The sequence below is a fragment of the Vespa velutina genome, chromosome 17 (assembly GCF_912470025.1).
Source record: "Vespa velutina chromosome 17, iVesVel2.1, whole genome shotgun sequence".
Taxonomy (NCBI): Eukaryota; Metazoa; Arthropoda; class Insecta; order Hymenoptera; family Vespidae; genus Vespa; species Vespa velutina.
The window spans coordinates 820,820-832,551 of record NC_062204.1 but is presented as its reverse complement, the minus strand read 5'-3'; the positions used below and the strand labels follow the sequence as shown (position 1 = coordinate 832,551).

The 11,732-nt window shown below is 26.5% G+C and overlaps 2 protein-coding genes across 2 annotated transcripts in view; one reads left to right on the top strand and one right to left on the bottom strand.

The window, feature by feature from the left end:
• Positions 1-4,024, bottom strand: part of LOC124955020 (armadillo repeat-containing protein 6 homolog) — a 4,544-nt gene extending 520 nt beyond the window's left edge. The window contains exons 1-5 of the mRNA XM_047508818.1: positions 3,339-4,024; positions 2,689-3,020; positions 2,305-2,600; positions 1,718-1,983; positions 1-1,633 (exon numbers count right to left, since the gene is read on the bottom strand). The exon at positions 1-1,633 is cut by the window's left edge and continues 520 nt beyond it. Coding sequence (XP_047364774.1) covers positions 1,241-1,633; positions 1,718-1,983; positions 2,305-2,600; positions 2,689-3,020; positions 3,339-3,455 — 1,404 coding nt within the window. The 5' untranslated portion in view covers positions 3,456-4,024 and the 3' untranslated portion in view covers positions 1-1,240. The remainder of the gene's footprint in view (positions 1,634-1,717; positions 1,984-2,304; positions 2,601-2,688; positions 3,021-3,338) is intronic.
• Positions 4,025-4,963: 939 nt separating this feature from the next.
• On the top strand, positions 4,964-9,234 carry LOC124955019 (protein PAT1 homolog 1). Its single transcript, XM_047508817.1, has 9 exons — positions 4,964-5,087; positions 5,714-5,902; positions 5,980-6,400; positions 6,499-6,602; positions 6,690-7,186; positions 7,326-7,539; positions 7,610-7,810; positions 7,897-8,160; positions 8,251-9,234. The coding sequence occupies exons 1-9, from the start codon at positions 5,049-5,051 to the stop codon at positions 8,506-8,508; spliced, it is 2,187 nt and encodes a 728-aa protein (XP_047364773.1). The 5' UTR covers positions 4,964-5,048; the 3' UTR covers positions 8,509-9,234.
• The last annotated feature ends 2,498 nt before the right edge of the window (positions 9,235-11,732 follow it).

The window sequence follows — 11,732 nt, the reverse complement described above, 5'->3', positions numbered from 1 at the left end:
AAATGAAAAATATTCGTAATATTTGATAAACGAATAATTTTTAATCGTTCGGCGCCTTAATCATCGCAACCCGTCGCATCTCTATGCTCATAGAGAAAGAAGAAATATAATGAAAACCATTGCGAGTATGAGATATCAATATGATTTCTACTATTCATTTTCCACTATATTCGAAAGATTCCTGAAACGATAAAAAAAAAAAAAGAACCATACTAAAAGAAAAATAAAAAGAGAAAAAAGATGATAATGATCGTTAAAATTATTAAAATAATTAGTAAAGTTTCATCGACACTTTTAACACACAAAAACACAGACGTTACCGTCTCGTTATTCATAGAACGTACGAATCTACGTTGGATCTATTTTTAACCAAGTTATATAACTATAAATATGTATATTTTCGCAATTGAATATACATAGTCGAACGAAAGCATCGTACTCGCGAAGAGATTTTAGTATCGTCTAAGAACGTAATACGATTAAAACTATGATGCGATGATAATGATCTTTCATTATCATTCATCATTATTTAATATCTCTTAAATCGTTATCGTATTCTTCATCAAACATATTCGCGAAGGAATATATTATTTTCTTTGTATATTGTTTGTTTAATTATGACAAGATCAAGTTTTTCTCTACACTTTGGGAATCGTAATAAATGATCAACATAGAAAGGTATTATGCAAGGGATTAAAAGGAGAGTATCAGACTGACACAAAATAAAATTGGTATTAGTTGTACATTTAAAATTTCATTTCGTGTGCTTGGCATGGAATTGGTGTACTCCTTTGTAGATTTAAAAATGAAATTAGTTTTAAAAAGTTTTATAATTATATACGTGATAACAGATATTTGTAATCGGCCAAGTCCACTTAACATACTTTTTAACACACTATTCACCTTTTATTTTATTTTTTTTTTTTTTTTTTTTTTTTTTTTTTTTTAAGATTTCCAAAGGTTTTTACGTAACAACAACTTCATATAATAAATATAAAAATGTATTATATATTAATATAATATACAAGTAGCGTTCAAGTGTTAAAAAGATGTGTTAAACAAAATAGAATATAACAAAAAGATAAAATTAACATAAAAATTACATAAATGCAAAATGTTCACAAATTTATAAGTCAGTCATGTTAAATATTATTGTTAGTAGATGTAAGTTTAAACAAATGTAATAATCTCAATTGTTATTTATAATTGCAACCTTTTGAAAATTTCTTCGAAGATATTATCATTCGCATGAAGTTCGTTTATCTGTTTCGCTATTCAATTTGGCACCCTTGCCAGTCCATCTTTCTTTTAATTCAACCTTCAATCCTAAGTCTCTTAAAGCAGCCTTTATATCGTTTTCTCCTTTAGTCCCATGTATCTTTAGAGCATTATTTAATATTTCTTCAACGCCATAAGCAATAAATTCTTTGCATTCCAATTTGTTCCTCACTGACATATTTCTTATTGCCCAAGCTGCTTGCTTTATAACGTTTAAATTTTTAAGATAGGACTTCATACAATCAATGATTATTCTTGGTGCTCCACAATCATAAAACACTCCTGCATTCGATGAACTTCTTAATGTTAACGCAGAGATGCATGCAAGTCCAGCGACAACAATGCCCTCAAATTTCTACAAATTTAATAACAATTATAATGATTAATAATAATTAATATCTCTCTTAAAACAAAGCTTTATTGAATCCAGAATGGTTACCTTGAATCTACTGATCACAGAAACGATCAAAGGTGCACCTCCTGCAGTCACTATGTGCGATTTTACATTATCATTACCAGCAAGAGCTTTTAATAATTTCAAAGCTTGCCAATTTAATTTCTCTGAATCAGGATAATTAATGATAATGTCCAGAACAAATTTTAAGCCACCCGCGTCTGTTACGTCCTGACAAAATTCATTTCTAACGATTAAAGAAGCCAGTGTAATCATCAGGTCACCCATTACAGCTTTTTCATTTTTAAATTCTATATGAGAAAAGATGCATATAACTTTTACATTCAGAAGTATTTTTAAATATCTATATAATTTACATAAAAGTATTTGCTTATTTAACATTAAATCAAAATTGAAGAAAAATATCATAACTAAAAATGACTCTTAAATATATATATATAAATGACTCTTAAATATATATATATATATAAATGACTCTTAAATATATATATATATAAATGACTCTTAAATATATATATATATATATATATATATATATATATATATATATATATATATAAGAATAAAAAAGAAATGAAAAAATAATAACAATAACACAATATAATATTTACTGGATAATAAACCAGTAAGTACATCCAATGCACCCCTTGCTATAACTGTTGCATGTTCATGTGCTTTTCCATATTCATGTCTTATATCATCGTCTAATACAAGTGCTCTAATTACAGAGCATGCATCTCGTACTTCCGATGCTGTCGCATCATCACGAGTTAATATCTTTTTAAGTCTATTAAAAATATCAGCATTAAATATGTTTTGTCTATTTGCTTCGTGTTTTATACAACATGCTCTTATCCAATGTAATAAACATTGTAGTACAAGTTTGTCCTCCTGTTTATCCAATATTCTACAAAATAAAAGAATTTCTCTTTGTTATAAGTATTACATAATCAATGTAAACTAATATAATGCATTAGATAAAATATTTTACATACTCCATTTGAATAGAAACACCTTTGTCATCCAATAAATCTGGATTACCAGTCATTAATGAGGTAATGGTTTCTAATGCAGATTTAAGTATCAAAGTATCATATTTGCAATCTTTCATAATGCTAAGTAAAATACCATAACAACCACGTTTTCCAGCATATACTCTACGTGCAATGTCCTTATCTAATTTGTCAGAAAGTTTATCCAACACATGAGGAATTTTTTCATAATGTTTTTTGGCCAGAGCAGATCTAAGCTGATCTAGGTAAGTCAATATTAATTCATGATCTTGCGTTATAATTAAATCTTTAATGATATTGCTTAGATCTACTCCCTATAAAAGGAAAAAAGAAAAAAAAAAAAAGAAAGAAACATTGTATTACGAAAGAGCTTGTTATTATGTAACGTATATATAATAAAATAGAAAATTAAAATAAACGATATGATAAACTAATTTTATAATGTCTTAATGATATTTATAGATTCATTTCTTCAAAATTGACATAGATCAAGATTTTTCAATGAAAATACAAATGATTTCTATGATAAATATATGATAATAATTAAGAATATAATGGAGGGGAAGAGGGAGGAAACTTTTTGTTTGATCACATATCAATTTTAAAATAAATAATAAACGAAGTTTAAATACCTGTGAATTAAATTGCTTTATGGTTTCTTCGATAGCTTCCTCAGGTGACATAGAAAATATTTCGATATTTTCATTAACAGCTTCATCATAAGTCTCTTGATTTATTATACGAGCCATGACAATTGATTTTGATGTCTTCGTGTCCTAAATTTCTATATAAGGATATGATACAGATCTCAGAAGAAGAAATCTTACTCCTATTAGCTTGGTACATATAATAACAAAGAGAAGATAGCTGTCAATTCCAAAGAATATTCCATCGATACATAGAACGGACTACATGTGTCCAATGTCAAATAATTGTAGTACTCTAGGAGACAAAAAGGCAAACATTAGATCACTGTATTCTTTCTTTGTCTAATTCTGCATCTTAAACATAATCTCAAGGAACTAGGGATAAATAATAATAATTGATATTATTTTAAATTATAAATTTTTAAAACTTAAACATACGATACTTTTCTTTTACTTTTTTCTTTTTTTCTATTTTTTTTTTTTTTTATTTTTTTTATTTTTCTTTTTTATTATTTTTGACAACGAATAATTATTCCAATATACAATTGTTTCCATGCAATTGTTTCTATGGTTACACAGGTTTAGGCACTAGATGGTACAATTATTGTGGAAATGCATCGATCGATTACATTTTGGTGGAAAAAGGTAGAATATGATTTTTTTAATTTTGTCTCTTTTGTTATTTAAAATTCGATAATTTAATAATAAAATACAATTCTTTATGTTAACAATTGGACGAAATGAATCAGACTGGACTGAAAACAAAAAATTAGATAAAAAAGAAATGCTTTTACTGAACTATCATACATTTTTTAGTAAATAATAATTTTATTTGAAGAATGTATTAAATTAAATAAATTCCCTTACGTATTAAGTATAAACCGTAAGTTTCATTGAAACATATAATTATTACTAAATAAATAAAATGTATATTATATATATATATATATACTTATGTTACTATATAACTATATCATATTATATGATGTATCAGTAATAAACATAAAAGTAAATTTTGAATATAAACATAAATACAATCTGTACTTTATTAAACCTTGTTATTTTTAAAAAATAAAATATTTTTAATAAGTTCTACTTTTTTAATGCTCATGTTATATCCTATTACAAAATTCTTATTTACCTTAATTTTTTATTTATCATGAAAATTTTCTCGAAAATTGATCTGATTGGATATTTCCGTATAATGTCAAAACAATTAGCAAGATTTTGTATACATAACATACATTATAATATTATTATAATTTATATTATTGATATATAATAAAAATTTTTTTATTTTACAATATTTTTTATTTCAATATGATCGATTATAAAATATAGTTTACTTTTTATTATACTTTTCCATTCAACAGGTACTATACTTTGTATAGTGCCGTATCTCATTTAGCTTATATAACCTAGAAATCTTTTGAACTTGGTGTGAACTAAATGAACAATTATGACAATCAAAAATCCCACTTCCATTTCAGGGCGATAAATATTTTGTCCAATCGCCTGTTGAGTATTTTTATTTCAAAGATCAATTTTAGTGAGTTGATATGCACTTCTATAGTAAATGCGCCATCTGGAATATATTCGTTTAAGTTTATAACATAGCCGCCATGACAGCTGATGCCTCTCGGTGCACTTGACGTTTCATCAGAACATGTCATTTTGTACATTTAATTTCAACAAATGGCAGACTCTTTTTTCGGTTTCGACACAACGCTCTTAGTAAGTACAATTAACTCTAATAATTTCTTAAAAAATATATATTATTCGCATATGATATATGGACAATACATAACCGGTAGTGCGTGCTTAATCTTTTTTAATAAACAGGCGCGTCGCGGTAGAAATGTATCATTTTTTTTTATTCAATAACTCTATAGTTCATTTATTATTATGACTATAAATTTAATTCATGTTTTTTTACAATTATTATTTATTACGTTTATAACGCGGCTCTTTATTATTGGGTATTTTTACGCGGTATGAATTTCGAAAAAAGTTCGCATGATTTCATTTCGTAAATGATCGAAGAGATATATCTCTTAACCTCACTTCCGTTTCATTCGTCCTAAAGGTCATTAACATCAAATATTCGAAAGATAATAATTTTAGATTTTATTTTTAATTCATACACTTATTCCCTTATTTTTTCTATATGTGTATATATACACATATATACATGTGTATATATATATATATACATACACATATATATATATATACACATATTTATATATATCTATGAATTTATTGCCCAATAGAATTTATTTTATACTGTAATATGTAGGGATAATTTTGTATATTTTATTTCTACCACACATTGAATTATTATATGTTTATTGAATTAGGATGGTATAGAAGATGGGCTTGATTGCCCATTGGAGGAGGATGATTTTGGTGAGGAGGAATATGATGCATTAAACGATGAAACCTTTGGTTCTGAAGCTACCATTGGAGATTGGGAGAAAGATCATGAGAAACTTGCAGAAATTACAGAGTCTAGTAGGTCGCAGCATAAAAATGCTTCTGATAAAAAGGTTATTATTATAGCTAGTTATTTATTGAAACTAAAGTATTACAAACGGAAAAGTATATTTTAAAAATTTGTTCGTAGAATGGTATCAGTGTCAACATCGAAGATAGTTTATCGCATTTAGTATTAGATGAGAAAGAAGGAATTGTACCTAAACCAGGTGTATGGGATAGTCCTAATATACCATTACCCAAACCTCGACCACCCCCTTCTTTGGCAACTACCTTAAAAAATGTATGTACAGTGGAAGAACTGGAACGGGGTCTTATCGCTAATAGACCCCCACCTGGTCTTACAAAACCATCTCAACTGCAACAACAAAAGCCAGAGGGGTCATTTATTTTTGAAGCTTTATCATTAAATGACAAGCTTCAAATCAATGGCCTACCTACTTCTCGATTTCCACCAGGATTAGGTTTACCTGGTCCACATCCTATGGTTATGCCACCAAATTTAAGATTACCGCATTCACAATTTATGCAACATCCTAGATTATTATCTAGTAAGTATTATTAAATACAAGTAAAACATCTGCATTTCTTGAACTTTGTTGAATCGATTCTTCTTCTTTTTTTTTTTTCTTTTTTTTTTTTTTTTTAGATCAACCTGCTAATGTATTGCGGTATCCTTTACCACCACATGTTATGCTACCGCAAGGAGCACAAAGACAACCAATTCATGGACCATTTACTAGTAATTTTCATGTATGTAAAATTTTCAACTCTCAATTTATAATAAATTAAAAATAATTAGAGAGAAAAGATATTTTCAACATTAATATTATGTTACAGCATCCACCTCATCCTAATTTAGGACCTCCACAGTTCCTTCGTCAAGATCATCCAATGATGCCACCATTTTCTAGTAATCAAGCTGGTCACCAACAACATTCTTTTCCACATCCTGGGAATCAAAGAAACCAAAATAGATTATTTTATTCCAATGAACAACAAGGAAATCATCAGCCATTTTTTAAGAATAATCAATATCTTCATCGTAATCACGATAGAAATAATCAAAGATATTATCACTATCAACATCACAATCATCCTCAAGGAATAAATGGTTTAAATAATTCTGGAGAATATGACGAGTATGCTGGTCTTATGAGTAGCAGAGAAAAACAATGGTTGATCAATATTCAATTGCTACAATTAAATACAAATCAACCATATGTTGATGATTATTATTATACGGTATTTTGTGATAGACAAAATAAACTAAATGCAAACCAAGATCAGAAAGATAAAAAACATAATAATAACAATGGATTTCAAAAAGATTCTAGGTACGATCCAAGACAGAAATTTTATGTATTTTTATATTTTAAATGCATTTTTTTTTTTTTTTTTTTTTTTTTTTTTTTTTTTTTTTTTCAATTTAATTTTTTCTTTTTTTTTTTATTTTTCTTTTTTTGTTATTTTTAGAAATCGCGAACAACCTCAACATGTTGCATCAAAAGTTGTATATATCCCAGCACAATTTGAGAATTCATTAGGGAAGCTGCAATTTAGTAGTGTTACGGCGCCTCGTAAAATTATCGATATGGATGTTGTTCCCAATAGTGATCCACATTCAACTCTGCAATCTCAACAAAAAGACACCAAAAAGACGAGACAATTGTTTCTTGAAATTGAAAGGGTATGCATTATTGTTTTATTTTGAATTAAAAGATTGACTATATATTATTATTGCGATTGTCAATTTTCAGATGTATACAATACTGTTGAAAATTGAAGATTTAAATAATCCCTTAGCTGTGCTTTCGGAACAACAACAACAGGATAGTGAAACAGAAACAAACATTGTTAAAAAAACAGGTGCTGAACTAATCTGCATGATGTTAACGTCTATTTCCCAGCTAATACAAGATGACAAAATAGCTAGTATGCTTAGTATTCGTAAAGGAAAAGTAAGTGTTATAATAATTTGTAATAATATTACGCGTTTATATTAAATTTAGTTTGTTATTAAAAATTATATTTTATTTTATTATAGACATTGCTATTGAGATTTTTACCTCTTTTAAATGTAATCGAATACAATAGCCAGTTGGAAGGTTTATGGACCTGTATATTGAGAAGTTTAGCAATTATAGGTCGTAGAGATACACATTTATTGACAAATTTTTATGCCGAGTTTCGAAGGTGGCTTGACACTGTACAGGATTTTAATACAGTACTACGACTTACAAGAGCATTATCCGAATCTGCTACTCAACCTGTGAAAAATAATAGTTTAGTTTTTGCTCTCGTGAACAAGGTAAGTGAAAGATCCATATTTTATATTTTTAGAATCAACATTTTTCTACTATAATGAACTCAGAAACTAAATTTTCCATTATTTTTTTAGTTTGGTGTATCTGTATTAGCCGCACTTTTGGAACGCGCAGAGAAGTTATATCCTACAAATGAAACTTTATCTTCTGATTGGTCCAATTTTATAATAACTCTTGTTGAACTAATTGGTGATACATCACCTTGTGTAGCTCCCTGTCAACCAGTTGCTGCAAGTACACTTAATCAACATTTAAGTCGGATTTCCAGTTTAAAAATTGACAGGTACAGAGTGTTAGAACTTTTGTTAACTGATGCCAACTCTTCACGATAGTGTGATATTACTTGTTTTTGACGATTTTTTAAAAGTTTGTTTTTCAAAATGCAAAAAGTAATATAGACTTGCAAAATATTTTATTATTCTAGTTAATAATCTTATTAAGGTATCCATTACCTATGAATATATTCGAAATATACTGGGTACTATAGTTTTACATGATAGAAAATAATTTTATATGGGAAATATTAAGCGATATAACAATTTAACCTTTATCTTAGATTTTGATCTAATAATTTTGAATTTTGTATCTTTATACTGCATGTAACTTTGTTCATTAATTGCAAAAGAAAATATTGTTGTAATTTTTGTAATATTTCAACTGAACTATAATAAGAATAGCAAATAATATAACTTCAACTTCTATGATTTCTATTATTAGTTTCTTCTTATCTGTCAAAAAGCTACATGTAAAACTGGTATCTAGTGTGATCCATATTGCACACCCTATCTTCCTATAGTAATCATTCTATATTATTTATGACAACAAATATTTTGTGATTTATTCAAATAATAAGTAATACGAAATCACAAGTACAAATATCATTGGTATAACATTTAATAATTTATTAAGTTGTAACAAATAAGTTCGGTTGTAAATATATAAACATGTTCTAATTATAATAAGTGAATACAACCAAACTTATTTGTATTATGATTCAATATATTTGCATATCAATATATTTTGTGAAGTTGAATCATAAAGTAATAACTATTTCTTTTTTTTTTTTTTTTTTTTTTATTTTTTTTTTTTTTTTTTTTTTTTTTTTTTTTTTTTTTTTTTTTTTTCTTTTTTTTTTTTTTTTTTTTGCATATATGAAATCATGAATTTCATATTTAATTTATACATATGTTGTATATTAGTAGAGCAAAATTTAAGACCAATGATAATTGTACTTGCATCAATTAAAAGAATATAAAGATACCTATCTTTATTGTTAAGATTATAGGCCACCTTTTGGCTTAATTTAAAATATATTTTTGTCAGCATTATGTATCATTACAATATCACAAAACTTTCAGTGTTATTAATGTATGTAGTCAAAATAGGAGTTAGACGCTCAGCTTTTGCAAAACTTATCACACGTTAATAAAATGTATTTTCTTAAAATCGACTTATTAAATGCATGATGCATTACATATAAATACGTGTACGTTTCGAATTATAATTCAGTTGATGAAGCTAAAATATATTATAAATTTAGACTCCTTTTAAAGTTAAAAGGATAACTATAAAATTATCTAAGTACAGCAAAAAATATAACTCCAACAGAAGCATCTTCATTGTTTACTTTGTGTTATGCTTTGAATATTATCATGAAAATAAGAACACATGCAATCGTTGCGTAAATTTGTATACATGTAAGAAAAAATATAGCCTTTTTACAATGATTATTATATTAAGAGACTAAATTCAACTTCCGTGAGTTCCAAAAGCATAAACATGTGATAATGTTGAATCTGCTGTAGTTGCAACAATGGTTAAAGCCTTATCAATGTAGGGAATGTTTTCTTTTTTAAGTAAATGTTATTAGATACGAAATTTGTAATCACTTTAATACAGTGAAATTACAATTTACATCGTAATGAATTTGCAATACTATAAGAATCTAAAATGTAAACTATATAATGACATGGCCTTTAGAACACGATGTAAGTTGATTAATTTTTATTGCAGTATACATTAATACAATCTTACCTTATGTACGTCTAGCTTGTACATAGAGGAATGCTGATGAGTGAATGCCTTCATATATTTTGTAACTGGATGCGGAAAAGTTTTGCTTTTCGCTCCCATAATATGATATTGCATCATTTTGCAAAAAAATATTTGAAAAACTTACAAAAAAAATAATCTTGTTATTTTATAATTTTAATAACAGAGTTGTAAAGAGGTAGTTAATTCAATTGAGTCGTGAAAGCATGTAAACAAGAACTAATAATGTAGAAAAGCACTGTATTGCAGTACTACTCTTTTTAAGCATAGAGATAGATGGTAAATATGATTTCACTGTAATATATACTTGCAAGATTTATATCTGTGTATATGACAAATTTCAAATTCGGAATTTGAATATTTCACAGATGCTCAATGAATAGCTCTTACTTCGAGCTTCATCTTTATCATATATATATATATATATATATATATACATATATATATATATATATATATATATATATATACATACATATATATATACATATACATATATATATACATATACATATATATATATACATATATACATACATATATATATACATACATATATATATAAGCTATATATATATATATATATATATATATATATATATATATTAAGCAGATATATATATATATATATATGTGTGTTCGTATTTAAGTATGAATCTAGTTCATACCTAAATATTACAAGAATTTTCATTCATTTCTGCATTAGGAACTATCTTCACATGTACATTATGAACATAAGAATTAATACTTATATATTTGAATGGAAACATCTATATCTCACGTCAACGACAAGCGATCATTCATTTATATACGATCATTTTCCACAGACTACAAACTTGCTTTTCATGTTATGCATTATGTTATGATCATTATTATGACAGTTTTTATTCAACAAGTAGGAATATAATATTATTAAATACTTAATGCACAAAATTCATTTGGTAGAAGACATGATACTATTTGATATAAAGAAACATTACGTGTTTTATAAGTAATTTAAGAATTTGTTTTGAACTATTAAAACCAATACAAGTCCTAACTAGCCCAAAAGTTACACTACATTCTTCTTATCACGTAACTGGGCTGCTCTGAGTTAAGAAAAAGCTCATAGCAAATATAATATATGTCTGCTGTCACATAAAAGATTTTAAATAAATGAAATTTTATTATTGTAGTAATATAAAAATATATTTGTGTTAGGACTTGCATTAGATTACGATGGTTCGATCAATGCTTAAGTTATATAAAATCATTAATGATATTGTTTCCAAATTATTTTTTGATGCCTTAAATCGACCTATTTATACATATGTTTAAAACAAATAGGACGATGAGGCCAATTATATACTGTTGAAATACGAGCTTGTATGAATGTAAATTTAACAATTTCATAAACAATTTTAAGATTCTACCAAAATGATGTATCAATATAAAAAATCTTTTTATTAATTCTTTTCTCATTCCATAGAATCATATGTATTTATTTAATACTTGACTTGCCATA

What these genes read in the sequence shown, in the direction of transcription:
- LOC124955019 (XM_047508817.1), top strand. Translation starts at nt 5,049, where the DNA reads ATGGCAGACTCTTTTTTCGGTTTCGACACAACGCTCTTA. An exon ending in ACATCCTAGATTATTATCTA is followed by an intron (nt 6,401 to 6,498) that starts GTAAGTATTATT and finishes TTTTTTTTTTAG; the next exon opens with ATCAACCTGCTAATGTATTG. An exon ending in TTAGTATTCGTAAAGGAAAA is followed by an intron (nt 7,811 to 7,896) that starts GTAAGTGTTATA and finishes ATTTTATTATAG; the next exon opens with ACATTGCTATTGAGATTTTT.